The following is a 17,726-nucleotide window of genomic DNA, read 5'->3' as shown; positions in this document are numbered from 1 at the left end:
AATGTAATCAGGCGGAGGGGATTGTGTACACTGTATGGGAGTGACTGAGTGTAAAATTCTGGTTTTTATTGGATTGTGAATTTCATGGCCTGTTCCCCACAAGGTCCACCTGGGCGGTAACCTTGTGGGGGAAAACTGTATACAAGAGCAGCTGTACCATTAAACCTTGAGTTCTACTTCACCCTCAATCTAGAGTCCTGTCTCTTATTGGGGGAATCTGCTACAAGGGATTGCTATGCTCTTCATACTCCCTTGGATAATCACTAAGCTCTTGTAAGAGCTTGTTCCTGTTCCTGGCACACTCTCTGGGGAAAGAGAGAAGAGAGGTTCACCCACTGGAACCTGGAGCCTTGTCGTAGATCCAGGGTGGGTAGGAGACGGTGAGACCCCAACCAAGCTGTGGCGGTTCCTGGGGTCTAAGGTTGTTATGGTGTCTGGTGGAGTGCTTGGAGCCCTCGGGAAGCACTAGGAGCATCCATCAACAGAGGTACCCAGTTGGGTTGCCAGTTGATCCGTTACAAGAAGCAATGCACTAAATAAATGTATTGAATTGTAATAGTTTTTAACTCTTAAACTGGTTACAAATATATCCAAATGTATCAAAAACGAAAGAAAGAATGTGTTTTCACTTCAGCCTAGTTAGGAAAATAATTGTCTCACATTTTTTTTAAGTTTTTTTTTTAATCACTCTAGAATATATCAGCATATATATTACAATTTTTTTTTTTTTTTTTAAATATTAGGGCTGATTTACTGAAGAGGTAATTTTCACTTTTAATGGTTAAATGGTTAAAGGGAAAGTTAAAGAAAATGTAAAAGAAAAAAAATATATATATATAGAATTAAAATGTAGAATAAAAAGTTGAAAACAAAGTAAATAATCAAAAATATTAAAAATTATTTTAGAGCGTTTCTTTATGAATCATGGTAACACCACATATTTATTAAGATATCAAATTTACACATGACAAATGTCATAAAACACAATTTCACAAAGGAGAAATTTGCAGCTCGAATATACTTGCCTTCCTAGCATCACATTGTGCTTATTAGAAATGCACTTCTGGCTAATATTTTAGAACAAAATAATTAAAATGCAAAACTATTAGCTAAGTTATCGTGCTCATGTGTTTTCTTTTTTTTTTTTTTTTTTACAGTTCGTGTCATATTACAGTTTTACATAAATTTGAAAAAAATGTAAACAGATGCCTTAAAACTTATTAGGATATTATTTATGCCTTTTTGTATAGGGGATCTCCATAATATTCCTGATGGTATGAGTATGAGCAGCCAGGGGACATTTTTTTTTTATTAACTCATAATGCAAATTGGAGAAAGACGACAAGAATGGACAACCACATCAATGGAAATTGAGGTAAAGTCAACAAAGCAATGCAAATGCATTGTGGGTGAATTTAAAATCTGCAGGCCATCCCGATTCTTCATAGCATACAACTCAACAAACATGGTTTTAGTAGAAATTGGTATAGAATCCAAGATTTGGAAGTGCATGGTTACATCAAGCCCTGTCCGTTGATGAGTCTCCTTGTGGGTCTTTGATTTAAAATCTACTACCAAAAAAATAAAAATGTATCACAGGAGCATGATAATTAATAGCAAGCACACAGTAAAACACATTGAGCTTCTAAGAGGATTTAAAAAAACAACTTTTTTTCAGTAGCAAATTTGTGAAAATTTGGGACTGTAAACTATTTCACGAGCCACTTCAGAAATTGATTGATTTTGTCAATTAACAAGTATTGATCTTCCTAAAATGTACATATATAATATATATCTATTTTTTAACGTATAAAACCATGGGCTGAGTTAATAAAGGAACAATGTTTATGCTGGCCTGCTGAATTCACATCAAATGTTAAATCTAGTTCATCCCTTTTTTTTAAGTGTTCACCCAAAACATTTACTTTTAGCTTTAGATAAGGTAGAAAAGAGTTGGAATCATTGTTAGTTTTTTTTTTTTTTTTTTACTGTTCTCTGTGCCTGCTCTCTATTTATCCTGTGACTATTGTTACTGTGACTAAAAGTGACAGCAAATTCAAAATGTCGCCAGAACAAGTTTAGAGGGGAAACCTTCCATTGGGGGTTCCAATAACAACTGTCCAAGGGAGGACTTCCCTTACTTTAGAGTGATGTTCTCTCACTTCTTGTTGTATTTCTGAGACAAGAAATTTCCCCAATGGGACACATGTGGGATCTTATGTATTTATTGCTCTATCCAAAAATGAAAAAGCAGTTTTGACTTTACATAATTTTAAATTTACATAAGTCTGACTAAATGCTTTAAATAAATGCCAGACAGTGTATCTGTTATATTAAATAGACCCACATATAATTTTGGCATGATATTTTGAAATTGCAGTACAAATATTTATTTTTAAATATATTGTTGCCTTATAACTAGACTATATATAATACTGCTATGGAAAATAAAAAGCAAAAAAAAATGTTTTCCCCTACTTGTAGCCATATCTTGACTCAGAACCCTGCAACATTTGTCAAAGTAAACAATGTGTTCTACCTAAAAAATCTGCAACTTTATGTTACAATTTGGAAATATTTAAATAATTTTTGTCAAGACAGCACAAGTAGGAAGGCAAATATTGGGACCAAGTTTACTTCTGTGGTGCACAAAATAAAACTGGTTTATTTTGCCACTATCGTTTCAAAGAGAAACCTGGTGGGGATTTTGTAAGAGAGCATCCACATTTAATGTATATAAAATAGCAAGGATAAGTCAAAGCAGTGTAGTATATTCTTTTTAAATTAAATCATTTAAAAGTTATATGAAAAGGGCAGAGTAAAGTGATTTAAATAAGCATGTTTCCAACACACAATATATATTGAGCTGATTCAGGTAATAGATAAAGATTATACTGTGCTTGATGTCAACCAAACAGAACATTATCCACCAGTTTCATTACCATCGAAAGTCAAATTTCCCCAAGTATTTGCCAAGATCAATCACACAGTTATTCTTTGAACTCCAAACTCTAAACTCTGAACTGTTGACATTAACACCAATTTGCGTTTTATTTGTAATTCAATTACCCACAGAGAAGGAACAGTTCATGTGAGTTAAAGGCAGTAGACAATCACAACAGATCTCTGATGTATGTGACACATAGCTTAGTCCAAGTAGTGGAAGGAATCCAACATACATGCAGGCGGTGGATGGATTCCCCTTAAAAGGTTTCCATGTTGGGCTACACAATGATTCACCCAGTAGGCAAAGAAATTAGGATATGGTCATCATAATTTGAATTTAGTTCAGGCACCTAGGCAGATGGTTGTCAAAACATGTTGTGTTTCTCTAAGGAAAACCTCTAAGGAAATCTATTCTCCAACTTTGTTTTAGAAGCCGATGATGGAACCCTGCTTGTAAAACCCTTGATATCATATTACTTGCTACCTGTTGTTGTGTTATTGTGGCCAATAACTCTAAAAAGCACAAGGAGGAGACTGGCAGAGGAATTTCATTTCTGGGCAAATTAAACTAAACAGTAATTTTGTACACACAGGGTATATCAATGACCCTATGTTCAATAAAAAAATAATATATATATATTTTGGGTAGAGATTTTTTAGGTTATTTAACAGCTTTGAAAGTTCTTGAGCTTAATAATACACTTGAGTTGTCTTTAATATATTACACACTTTAGTTTCCAACTTTTATAGGAAATTAAATACAAAATATTATTTTTTAATGACTCACAGAGGTTGAAAACTGATTCCTACTGCCCTGTTTGGACCTCAACACTTTGAGATACAAGAAGTTTGTGGACCTTTTTCATCCATAATTTGGGTGTTTTCACACAAGATTCCCTCAGCTTACACCATACATTTTTTTTTCCTAATTTCTAATTTCAACTGGATTCAGTTGGGAGAAAGTCGTGTAAATCTTGTGTGAAAATATTTAGAAATATTATTGCCCATTATTTGTGTTTATAATTAAAATGTTGATAGGCCCAATGCCCAAGGTATTCCACATTTTGCAAATTTGGAGGTTGCCCCTAACAGCCTTTGTTAATCAACCAATCCTGTTCTATTGTTATTCAAAAAATACAAACCCAATTTTAAAAAATCAGTTGGGACACTGTACAAATTGTGAGTAAAAAAGGAATGGACTAATTTACAAATCTCATAAACTTATATTTTATTCACAATATAATATAGATAACATATCAAATGTTGAAAGTGAGACATTTTGAAATGTCATGCCAAATATTGGCTCATTTTGGATTTCATGAGAGCTACACATTCCAAAAAAGTTGGGACAGGTAGCAATAAGAGGCCGGAAAAGTTAAATGTACATATAAGGAACAGCTGGAGGACCAATTTGCAACTTATTTGGTCAATTGGCAACATGGTTGGGTATAAAAAGAGTCTCTCAGAGTGGCAGTGTCCCTCAGAAGTCAAGATGGGCAGAGGATCACCAATTCCCCCAATGCTGCGTCGAGAAATAGTGGAGCAATATCAGAAAGGTGTTTCTCAGAGAAAAATTGCAAAGAGTTTGAAGTTATCATCATCTGCAGTGCATAATATCATCCAAAGATTCAGAGAATCTGGAACAATCTCTGTGCGTAAGGGTCAAGGACGGAAAACCATACTGGATGGCGGTGATCTTCGGGCCCTTAGACGGTACTGCATCACATACAGGAATGCTACTGTAATGGAAATCACAACATGGGCTCAGGAATACTTCCAGAAAACATTGTTGGTGAACACAATCCACTGTGCCATTCACCATTGCCAGCTAAAACTCTATAGGCCAAAAAAGAAGCCAAATCTAAACATGATCCAGAAGCGCAGACGTTTTCTCTGGGCCAAGGCTCATTTCAAATGGACTGTGGCAAAGTGGAAAACTGTTCTGTGGTCAGACGAATCAAAATTTGAAGTTCTTTTTTGAAAACTGGGACACCCTGTCATCCGGACTAAAGAGGACAAGGACAACCCAAGTTGTTCTCAACGCTCAGTTCAGAAGCCTGCATCTCTGATGGTATGGGGTTGCATGAGTGCATGTGGCATGGGCAGCTTACACATCTGGAAAGGCACCATCAATGCTGAAAGGTATATCCAAGTTCTAGAACAACATATGCTTCCATCCAGATGTTGTCTCTTGCAGGGAAGACGTTGCATTTTCCAACATGTCAATGCCAGACCACCTACTGCATCAATTACAACATCATGGCTGCGTAGAAGAAGGATCTGGGTACTGAAATGGCCAGCCTGCAGTCCAGATCTTTCACCCATAGAAAACATTTGGCGCATCATAAAGAGGAAGATGTAACAAAGAAGACCTAAGACAGTTGAGCATTAAAAACCTGTATTAGACAAGACTGGGACAACATTCCTATTCCATCCTAAACTTCTGCAACTTGTCTCCTCAGTCCTCAAACGTTTGTAGACTGTTACAGTGTGTTACAGAGTGGTAAACATGGCCTTGTCCCAACTTTTTTGAGATGTGTTGATGCCATAAAATTTAAAATCAATTTATTTTTCCCTTACAATGATACATTTCTTCAGTTTAAACATTTGATATGTCATCTAAGTTGTATTCTGAATAAAATATTGAAATTTGAAACTTCCACATCATTGCATTCTGTTTCTATTCACAATTTGTACAGTGTCCCAACTTTTTTGGAATTGGGTTTGTATATACAAAGTTTTGATTGGTTGCTATAGCCAAAAATGCTACTTTCTTGTCTTCTTGCCTATTTTAATAAGTCTCCTTATTTCTTTGAACTACATTTTAAAGGACCCATGTAATTAGTGATTGTGAAGAAAATGGCTCCATTATCTTAAGTAACCATGAACAATTCTGAAACATTTTCTATATGATATACCAAGCATATTGCACAATAGTGAGGTCCTCTGTTAGGGTAAATAATTTAAATATTTGTTCCCCAAGCATCCTGCAGGTAGCAATATGTTCCGAAGGTTTTTTTTTTTTTTTTTTACCGCGGTTTATCAGAGCTTATCAACTTTTTCTACTGTTTTCTACTGTTTGAATCTCAACAAAAAAAAAAAGACCATAGCCTTAGATACTAAACGACAGAATGTTCAATACATCCTATAGATTTTTGTTCTCCACTTATACATATGAAAATTAGCATAAGCCAGGGGTGGACAAATGAAGGCCAATCTCAAGAGCAGACCAATCAAACCGATGAACCAGCAGATGCTTTAGAAACCAGGAAACAATCTTAAATTGGCAAAACAAAAGATTTTAAAAACAAGCTGGTTCCCAGGTGCAATTTTTCTAAAGGTGAACTCCAGGTGAACAGCTAAAAATATATATGGGGGGCTGTTTCATTTGCAAAGTATATGTATTTCTGTCCATAAAGTTCTTACACACCTGCCTGGAGATCAGCCAGGAGCCTTGGCTATTTAGCTCCCGGCTTTTGTCAAGCCCTGGTACAACTTATGCTAACATATTCCTTGGACCAGCCAAGACCTTGAAATTAATTGACCCATAGTTTTTTTTGGAAGTAATAGAGAAAGCCAGAGTAATGTTCCTAAGTTTATTTAGGTAAGTTACAGTGCATCCCAATATATAAATATAAAGCACACACAGTACTGTAAAGCTTGAAGGACATTCAGCAATTTCCTCAAAGTATAAGTCCACAGCAAAAAAACCAAAACATTACAATGTCAATGGCAGTTTAAGGAGGCGTCCTCCCCACACAGTGATACTGACGCTACAAGGCAGCTTGTGTTAAAAATAAAAGATATGTAAGACGTTTTCTGACCTGGTGTAGTCATCCTCCACAAGCATGTGCTTTGGGATAGGAGAATATCTTCCTGGAGAGATTGGCGCCAGAGGACTCTTGTATTCCAGTGTGCCATTGTTAGCGCTGCTGAGGATGTGACTATCCAGAGGGGGAGAATATGCTGGGGATAAATGAAAACGGTGTGTTATCTCGGGGTTCATATCGAAAATGCATGCTGAAATAGATATTTATTGTAACACTTTTATGTATGCATTACCTCTCACCGAGATCACAGTGAGGATTTTCATCTTTTTTTGAGAGTTCCACCTAAAGGCATTTCCCCTACTTGCTAATAATGTCAAATTTCCAGGTCTTTCTTGGGTCGCAGGTTCACATGGGTCATTTGGTTTCATTTTCAAATGTACATCTTTACAGTCAATTGTATTTGTCCAGTCCTTCCTGTTTTACCAATGAGTAAACTGTTTTTGGTGTACTTACCTATGTACCTTTGTTTGCAACACTTCAGAAAATAAATTCATTGTGTGGATTTGCCATTTTTTTGTGCAGCATCCTTTTCTTGCATACTAGATCTTCAGAATGGCAGTTGAAGGACATTTTTTACTTTGCTAGCATATCTCACCCCTATTTTGAACATATATACTCTTATAGGTCATTAAAGTTAACTTCTTACAAACTTGCTTAGATTGGACACGCTAGATACCCTCAGTTGCCATTGTGCTCTGCTGGGCATCTTTAAATACTTGAGCTTCAGAAGGTTTTACCCCCTTCTTGACCAGAGCATGTTTTGTTATTCAGCACTTGCACTACTTTACCTTGCAATTGCGCGGTCTGGCAACGCTGTACGCAAATTAAATTTATATCTTTTTTTTTACACAAATAGAGATTTCTTTTGGTGGTATATAATCACCACTGGGTTTTTAAAATTGTTATTATATAAATGAAAACAAAATTTAAGAAAAAAACATATCAAATAAAATATCCAATAAAAAAATAAAACATCAGTGCAACAGTGCGTACTTTCTGAGCATTTTTCTCTTCTTTTTTTTTTGTGTCATTTCTGTTTTTTACCTTCCTGTTAAATCTGTTTCTTTTCTTTTGTTCCTTTTCTGAAGGATAAGGGCCCTATTGAATTTAAAGCGGTTAAGGAAAGGAAAAGGAAAAAAGGAAAAAAAAAAGGAAAAGAGGAAAGGCTTCCCCTTCTCCTTTACCCTCACCCCCTTCTTTCCCCCCTTTTTTTGTTGTTGTTTGTTTTAGGGGTTTTGATTTGGGTTATATAGAAAAATAGATGAGAGGGTGAGGAATGTATATTCGAAAGAGATAGGTAATGAACAGAATGATGTAATACCCAGCTTTTTTTTTTTCCTGAATATGATATGTTTTGTTTACTGGATTCTACTGTCTCACCCTGGAATCTTAATAAAAATTATATTTGAAAAAAAAAGAATTTAAAGGGATTGTATACTTAAAAAAATAAATAAATAAAAAAGAAAAAAACCCTGCAAGACAAAGGCATAATGAGCTAGTATGCATCGCATACTAGCTCATTATGAAATACTTACCTAAGAACGAAGTCCCGACACGGACTCCCGGACACCACTGTGGGAGCTGACATGATCCCTCGGCATCAATTCCGGGTTCAGCGGCTCCGGCGCTGTGATTGGCCGGAGCCGCGATGACGTAATTTTTCGGCAAGTTCCCAGCAAGGAACGCTGAAGGTGCGCCGGACCTTCAGAGCGCATGCGCCGCTCGCGTGAGCGGCTGCATGCAGTGAAAATATCTCCTAAACTGTGCCGGTTTAGGAGATATTAATTGTACCTACAGGTAAGCCTTATTATAGGCTTACCTGTAGCTAAAAGTCGCAAAAAGCGGTATACTACCACTTTAAGCAAAGGGATATTATCCCTTTAGTTTTGTAGTTATAGTGTTTCCATCAATTTAGTAAGGCAACTAAGGCGCTTTGACATACTGACATGGTAAATATGGCTCTCTGTTATATACTCAGTGGAGCATTAAGTCCCTGGACCATATTTATGGTATGAGTTGGCCTTACTATTAATATATTAATGATATGCAAGCTGAAACTATTCTATGCAGTTAAAAAGTGTTTGCTTGATATTTAAAAGTTGGGTACCTATATCCCCGTCACAATATGTTTTGTATTATGTAAGATGGTTTTTGAAGGAGTCTTTGTCCTTTTTTCCTTGTTGTATATTTCTATTTCCTCAATAAAATAAGATTGTAAAGAAAAAATAAAACATCTAATTTCTTCATAAATTTAGGCCAAAATTTTTTCTGCTCTGTCTTTGGTAAAAAAAAAAATATATATATATAATGAACATTAATTGGTTTGTGTGAAATTTATAGTGTCTACAATCTACTGGAATTTACATAGCTGTGATGCTATACTGGTATAGGGAGATGAAACAGCTAGATTGCTGTTTACAGTACACAGAGTTCTTTGTGTTTGTAAACACAGAACCCTGTGTTTGATTAGACACAGCCGATCAGCTAAATTCAGCAAAGTCATTGGCTGAAATCAGCTGCAAAACTCTTGAACTGTCCATTTTGGCATGCCCCTCAAACCCAGAAGCAAGCCAGCGATGTACAGGTGCATTGTCCGGCCTGCCTCTGCCACCCGTCCACAGTAAAATTATAGTGGGGGGGGGGGCGCAAGTGGTTAAGGTGGAATGGGCTCCTTCTAGGCATAACTGCCCAAATGCATCTCTGGGTCTATGTGCTCCAATATGGAGGCTCTCGTAGACTGGTATTGGACTACACTAAAAACCTCTGTTTTTACCACAAAATGTTAGACAGTGAAATTTCTTTATGTGTTTTTCTACTGGCTAGCTGGTGAGTGTGCTAGGAAATGCATTTTGCTTCGATTGCTCTAAACTTCTTACAAACTTCTTCTCTCCTTGCAAATTCCAAATGAGAATAAGATGAACGGTGCATATGCATTGATTAGAGAGAGAAACTGTATGTCAAAATGATCAGCAGGACCAAACATATTGGCAGTTGAAGTTAAATGCAAACCATTTGTTTTCCTGAGCTTCCTAGATAAACTTTCTTATTGATCAATTGGGTTGCATATCATATTAAAGGAGTAATAGATCAGCTGTAAAGACAGAAGGGTGTGGAGTGAATCTTGGATTTTTACAGTAAAAGTTGGGATACGTATACAGTAAACCCCCGTTATGTTGCGGTTCCGTTTTCGCGGTCCCAGTATATCGCGTTTTTTTCTGTAAGACCTATTAATTTTGATACTGCGTATATTTTGCCATTTCGCTGAATCATCGTCATCGCTCTGCACAGCTTCATCATCGTCGTCTTCTTTGCTGCTGAGTATGTACACACTCTATTTTTTATACTCTTTGCTCAATATTTTTGTGTTTTCCATTGCTCTTGCTCTCTCTCTAATCGCCCATTCAGACTGGCGCGACACATCTTGCTGGGGCGACCTGTGAAGTCGTGGTGCATAGCAAGCACCACGACCTCGCCGCGACTTGCAGGGACTTCATATAATTGAAGTCAATGCAAGTCGCCTCCAGGTCGCCCCAAAGTAGTACAGGACCCTTTTTTTAACTCGGAGTGACTTGTGTCGCTCCTATTAGAACGGGTCCTGTACTATTCAATGGCGAGTGACCGACCGCGACTTGTCAGGCCACCAAGTCGCCTGACAAGTCGCGCTAGTGTGAATGGACCCTATATCTTTTATGTATTTAAATGTGTTTCTGTTGTTTTAAAAGTGTGTTTAAAGACCTTAAAATGCTTTTAAAAAGTTATAAAAACATGCCTAAAGTGTATTTAATTAGGGTATTTCTATTTTGCAGATTTTCAGTTATCGCGGGTGGGTCTGGAACGTAACCCCCGTGATGGAGGGGGGTTTACTGTATATGTAACGTCAGCTGCCAATATCTCTCTACTGCTCAGTTCGACATGCACTTTTCACTGAAGGTAACCTCTGCCTATGGATTTTTTTTTCATTACAGTTTCTAATTTGCCCACATTTTTAAGATAAACTTAAGCCTCGTACACACGCGTCGAAAATCGGCAGGGAATTTTCGTCCGACGACCGATCTTCCGATTTTCGGCTTGTTAGTATGATGCTTCCAACAACCGACTCCGACTTTTCGGCCGAAAAAAATCCTGGTGTGCGGGCTATAAAATTTTTGTCCGCCGTCAAAACACGGCCGATTTTCGTGCAGTCAGTACAGATTTCGACAGGGAAAAATCTAATGAGCAAGACTGGGCATGCTCAGAGAAGAAAGAACACAAAGAAAGCAAACCAACACATGACATCACTTCTGAAGTAGAATTTTGTTGGGCGAGAAAATTTGTGTGCAGTCTAGAGCACATTCCAACCAACAAAACACAACTCTGGACAAAAGACGATCGGTCGGCCAATAATCGTTGCGTGAGTACTAGGCTTTACTTTTGGAAGGCAATATATGATATGAAAAGGTGTCAATATTATAGGAAACCTAACGGAGATTTCTCATTCTGAAATGCTACTTGCCTGACTGTTGACCCTCTGGCTTCAAGTTTGCAGATAAGGCCTACTGATTTTTTTTAGCTGACTTTCTTTATCTGTATATCTGTTTTTGGTCAATGACTCAAACTTTCAAAGCCAGAAAGTAAGCCTAATGGCCAGTCAACTAGCGTTTTCAGATGTAGTTCAGCACTCAAAATATAGAAAAGTTTGCTTCTTACCAAAAATCCATGATCTCTAAATATAGGCGATCATTAACAGCATAGGATGTAGGATACTTTCAATCACCCAGGATCAGCTGTGTATCGGCACTGTGTGGGAGTAAGATCTTATGTTCCACCATAGATGTCTCAACCAACACTCCAGATCTCTTTTTAGGAGCCTCGGGCCAGCTGTCTTAAATAGCAAAACAAATAGATACAAGCAGTAGAGAGAGGGGTCAGCACAGAACATAGAGACATCACAGCTCTTATCTCCTTCCTAAGAAGATAGGAGCTGTGACGTCACTATGTGAGCGGTGTAACCCACAGTTGGACCCCTCTCTCCACCGCTTGTATCTATTTGTTTTGCTATTAACCCCTTTAAGACCGGAAGGATTTGCCCCCTTAATGACCAGGCCCTATTTTGCGATTCGGCACTGCGTTAACTTTAATGGAGTACCCAAATAAGTACGCTGTACCCAATTAAAATTTATGTCCTTTTTTTCCCCACAAATGGAGCTTTCTTTTGGTGGTATTTGGTCACCTCTGCGATTTTTTATTTTTTGAGCTATAAACAAAAAAATAGAGCGACAATTTTGAAAAAAAAAAAAAAAAAAAACAATATTTTTTACATTCTGCTATATAACATTCCCCCCAAAAAATGTAAAAATCTAAATTTTTTAACATTGTAGGCCAATTTGTTTTTTGCTACATATTTTTGCAAAAAAAATCGCAATAAGCGCATTTTGATTGGTTTGCGCAAAAGTTATTGCGTCTACTAACTACGGGAAAGACTTATGGCATTTTTATTGTTTCTTTTTTACTATTAATGGCGGCGATCTGCGATTTTTTGTGGGACTGCGACATTGTGGCGGACAGATCGGACCCCTAACTGACATTTTTGACACTTTTGGGGGGACCAGTGACATTACTACAGTAACCAGTGCTAAAAATATGCACTGTTACTATAATAATGACACTGGCAGGGGAGGGGTTAACCCTATGGGTGATTAATGGGTTAAATGTGTACCTAAGGGGGTGATTCTAACTGTGGGGGGGTGTGGCTTGTGAAACAACCATAGAGACATGTGATCCTAAATAGAAGGAACACATGGGCTCTATGATTATTTCAGAGAGAAGATCAGTCGGCTGTGTTTACAACAGCTGACCGTCCTTTTCTCCCAGTGGGGAGTGATCGCGGGTGTCAGGGGGCAATCGGAGCTGCCTGACCCGTGCATCGGCTTCCCCGCTGCCGAATGGGGGCGGGAGCGCCCCGCCGATGGCACGCGCTCGCCCCCTAGCTTCCCGCACGCGCAGGAGAGTCATCCTGCAGCAGTAAATCGGCGGCGGGTGGTCGGGAAGTGGTTAAAGACAGCTGGCCCGGGGCTCCTAAAAAGAGATCAGGAGTGTTGGTTAATTTGTCTATTTTAAGTAACATTTTCTTGGGTTAAATTATCACTATAGCGTGAATATATATTTTTGTCATCAAAAAGTGCACTTTTATATTATATATATTTTGTCTAATTTCAGTATTCAGGGAATTTTATGTGCAGCAGTTGGTTTAAAAATCTGTCTTGATCTGGTCTGGTTGATCGTTTATATACCCCTAATACTTACCTGAGCCCCATCTCCGTCCGCGAGTCCCTCGACCATCCGGGACTCCTCCTGATTGGCTGAGACACAGCAGTAGCACCACTGGCTCCCCCTGCTGTCAATCAAAGTCAGTTAGCCAACCAGGAGAGAGAGGGGAAGGGCCGAATGGCAGCTCTGTGTCTAAATGGATACATGGAGCTGCAGGTCAGCTCGGGTGCCCCCATAGAAAGCTGCTTGCTTTGGGAGCACTCAACAGGAGGGGAGGGGCCAGGAGCAATGAAGAGGAACCCAAGAAGAGGAGGATCCGGGCTGCTCTGTGCAAAACCAACTGCACAGAGCAGGTAAGTATAACATGTTTGTTATTTTAGAAAAAAAAAACACAAGACTTTACAATCACTTTAAGCTGCTTTTGCATTGTTATTAACATGTAACGGGTAATCTAAAGGGGCGTTCCTCTTGTGGCTTGTTGAGACTGAATACAATGGGGCTGATTTACTAAAACTGGAGAGTGCAAAATCTGGTGCAGCTGTGCATGGTAGCCAATCAGCTTCTAACTTCAGCTTGTTTGATTAAACTGTGACGAAAAGGCCGGAAGCGGACGGAGCAGGACGCAGGGATACAGAGCTCCGCATTCAGTGAACTAAAAGATCCCCCATCTAGCCTATTAACACCGCTGATCACCCCAAAAACTATCTCCCCCACCTCAGCGGAGGACGAGGTATCGGCCGCTACCCGCAGTTTATCCCCAGAGCTCCGCGGACCGGAGCGGCGGGATCGCGGCCTACTACAGAGCCCGGCGCCATTGCGGCCTAACCTCAATCCGGCACAATCTGAGTGCAGGGTACCATCCGGAACCACATCATTCTCCCCAGCTACCCTGCAGAAGCTTGGGCTTCGGTGGATGCCTATATTTTGCAGGGCGAAGCTGAAAGAAAAGAGGATTTCTCAGGCGGACCGAGGTGGATTGCTGTGTGAAGAGCTCTGCCATTTACAAGATTAATCTACAGCAATCCGCCCGAATTACAACTCCTAACATACCATCCGTCCACTAATCAGCCTTCTTGGACCATGGAGTACCCTCCCAGTGCCTTATTTTGAGAATAAGACAGCGGACGGACGAGTGAGAAGCTCCGTCGAACGGAAACTAAATCCGTCTCAATCCTCCTCCATCCTACAATTTAACGGACAATCCACACCAGGATCGGCTTCCTGAAGCCGTGGGGGACCATTTCTACCCGTCATTTGCTGAAATAGAGCTCCGGGAGAAACGTACACATCGAGGCCTAGGTAGGCCCAAAAGCCGCGGTCTTGCCTGAATAGCGGCATCCGGACACCAGTAAGACTACACCTTTCTCTTCATCTCCCATACTGCCTTACTCAGCGGCGCACATGAAGGTGTGGCACCCCTGCACGGCCATCTGACCCCCTTCCCAATAGAACAATCTGTGCCGAGGCGCATGCGCGGAACTCGCCGAGTCAGACATGTCTGACTGAGCTCCGCTCCGATTGGTGACAGCCCGCCACTCTCCACGGTGACCAGCCGCATTCCGAGCATACCGATCATACCCCGCTGACTCCCGCAACCCTCCTCCGCCCCGCCATGGTCTCGGGAGGCGCCAAAGCGAAGATCAAGAGCCGCAATATCCGCGATGTCCTGGTCAGGGCATCTTCCAAGATGGCGCCGCCGCTTGTCTCCCGCGCCGGCCCCAGCACACCCAGGACCCCCAGGAACATTTTACCTCACCCCGATGAAGGTGAGTCTGACTCCGACTATCCACTCACCCAGAGGGCTACTGCAGCTTACGGCTCCTCACCTACTGAGATGCTGCAGAATTTTGAGCGTATCCTCCATAAGGCCCTAAAAACCACCTCAGACCAAATTACTGACAAGCTTACTAAGGAAATTAGAGAACTGGGCCAACGTACTGCTGACCTAGAACTCAGGGCTGACGAGCTTGAAATCAGTGTCTCTCACCATTCAGTCGAGCTAGAGGCCCTCAGGGAGGAAAACCAGCTCTTACAGGACCACTTAGAGGACCAGGAGAACAGAGCTAGACGCTCTAATATCAGGATAAGGGGGATCCCTGAAACTGTGGTGGACTTGCAATCCACGGTAACAGCTCTCTTCCAGGAACTCTCCCCATCCATCCCTATTGAGCGCCTGGAAATGGACCGCATACACAGGGCTTTAGCTCCCCGTAAATCTGAGGGACCTCCCAGGGATATCATAGCCAAGCTCCATTTTTACAAAACTAAGGAACAACTCCTTCAAGCTGCAAGGCAAAAAGATACCCTACATTTCCAGGGCTACACGTACCAGCTCTTTACTGATCTCTGCAAGGCTACCATTACCAAGCGTAGGGCATTCAAACCTCTTTTACAAGTTCTCCAACAACACCATATCATTTACTCCTGGGGCTTCCCCTTTTCTCTGCGCTTCACCTACCAGGGCCGCAAGCACACTTGCAAAACCACTGATGACCTCCAGCAGCTCCTCCAGGACTTGCACCTGACTACAGCCCCTGTGACACCCACAGCTCAACAACAGCGCAGGCGCTCTGCCTCACGCTCCCCCCTGAAACCTGCAGCCACTACACCCACTACCCCTAAGCGGAGCCGGCACATCTCCCCCTTGCCTGCATTTATGGACTCGATGGACTGAGAGCCCCATCTACACAAGTCCTTGCTTATTTCGTACCACCTGCTTTTGAGCGACTCCCGCCACAATGTTCTTCATATGCTAACTTTGAAGTTTTTTGTTGTTTTTGTTTTTTTTTCTCTCCCCCACCCCTTTTTTTTGTTTTTTTTTTGTTTTTTGTTGTCCCCTAGACTGAGTTTGTTCACTAGGCCAACCCCACGGGCTTCCTTCGGCGGACCCTGGATCTCTCGTCAGGTAGCTATGCATCACGGATCACCATCTCATCTCCACGCTTGACCATCCTAGCAACGACTGCACAGTCTGGACTGTACTCACGGTAACTCTAATCCTGCCGGGAACTTCTTTTCCTCTTCTACCCAAAGAATCCCCCCCGCTGGGGACATTGATGGACCCTATCTCCCTTCCCCCCATTTTTTTTTTTTTTTAATGTTCTTTAACATTGTGCTTGTACCTACTGGTTATGCTACACCCTGACACGGTTACTCCTCCTTTTGTAACCTATTGTCTCTCCTGGTCACCAACATGGACTTTATCACCATATCTCGCCCACGGGCGGGTCTGTCACCCGTCGGCTGACACTGCTGCCTCCACCCACCTCTGAAACCCTCCCTCGGGAGACTTCCGGTGGTGGCTCTCCTCCCTCAGCGTAGGTGTTCTCCCACTGCGTTGACGGAGGATGTTCTTGGTTTTTTGTTTTTTGTTTTTCGTACTTTTGCCTGAGCTGATATGTCTGCTGCTCCCAGTGTCTCTCCTTTCCTCCTCTTATCTTCCTAGTCTGAGCCTTCTCTCTGCCTCCCCTTCTCTCCCTCCCCTTTCCCCTCCTCCTCGCCGGGGGGCTCCGGTTGTTATAACTTGGTTCCTTAATCTAGGCTCCCAGCCCACACCTGCGCGATGGCCTCTTTAAATGTGTTGACCCTCAATGTGCAGGGTCTCAATTCTCCACAAAAGCGGCGCAAGGCCTTTCGCTCATTGGCCTCCCTTGATGTGCATGTAGCTTGCCTCCAGGAGACGCACTTTTCGGCCTCACATACCCCCAAATATTTAACTTCCTCTTACCCTCAATTTTTTACAGCGTCGGCCTCAGTTAAGAAGAGGGGGGTTTTGATAGCTTTCCACAGAACGGCACCGTTCACACTTCATTCATCCATTGCAGACCCTGAAGGTAGGTACCTTATACTCATTGGCACCTTATTAGACACGAAGGTAACCTTGGCTTCCTACTATGCACCTAACGCAAACCCCCAGGCCTTTCTCTCCCACTTTCTCCGAATCACTGAAGAACACAAAAAAGGCACAGTTATCCTCTGTGGAGATTCCAATCAGGTCTTATATCCTTTTCTGGACAAATCCCCAGCCGCTCCTTTGCAGTCCACAAGTAGACTCACCTTCCAGCAGCTACTCCACGCTCACTCTCTAATCGACACGTGGCGCGAACATAACCCGTCGAAACGGCAGTATACTTTTTATTCCAACCCGCACAAGACATCCTCACGTATTGATCATATTCTCACCTCCATAGCTACTTCACCCTCACTCTTGGCTTCCTCGATCCTTCCAATCCCATGGTCGGATCATGACGCAGTAGTTTCCACCTTCGACTCCCTGATACCCAAGCAGCGTTCTTTCACCTGGTCGTTGAACGACACCCTCCTAACCCACCCTTCCCACAGACTGGAGATAGCCGGAGCGCTTAAAGACTATATTGCCCACAATGACACAACTGAGGTCACGCCATTTACGCTCTGGGAAGCGCACAAGTCAGTCATCCGCGGTGCCCTCATTAGTCTGGCCTCTCGTCGCAAAAAGGAACGCCGACACCTCTACCACACCCTAGACTCAGCCTACACCAGTGCCCACCTCCAGTACCAAACACAACCCACCCCGGACAGCAAACTTGCCCTGGACAAGGCCGCGTTGGAGCTGGATCTCTTCCTCACTGATTCGGCTGAAAAGCAACTGCGACGGTCTCATCACAGGTTTTACATTAAAGCCAATAAACCTGATACATTTTTAGCTCTGTCCCTTCGTAATGC

General features: G+C 41.5%; 1 protein-coding gene across 10 annotated transcripts in view; it reads right to left on the bottom strand.

The window, feature by feature from the left end:
• The window catches only part of DLG2 (discs large MAGUK scaffold protein 2), a 2,359,657-nt gene that overhangs the window by 807,118 nt on the left and 1,534,813 nt on the right, over positions 1 to 17,726 (bottom strand). For all 10 annotated transcript variants that reach the window (XM_082244450.1, XM_082244453.1, XM_082244456.1 and 7 more), the window contains one exon: positions 6,771 to 6,912. In XM_082244450.1, the coding sequence (XP_082100576.1) occupies positions 6,771 to 6,912 (142 nt within the window). The remainder of the gene's footprint in view (positions 1 to 6,770; positions 6,913 to 17,726) is intronic.

Source organism: Pelophylax lessonae (assembly GCF_965119305.1).
Source record: "Pelophylax lessonae genome assembly, chromosome: 2".
NCBI classification, from domain to species: domain Eukaryota; kingdom Metazoa; phylum Chordata; class Amphibia; order Anura; family Ranidae; genus Pelophylax; species Pelophylax lessonae.
This window is presented reverse-complemented; position numbering and strand designations above follow the sequence as displayed.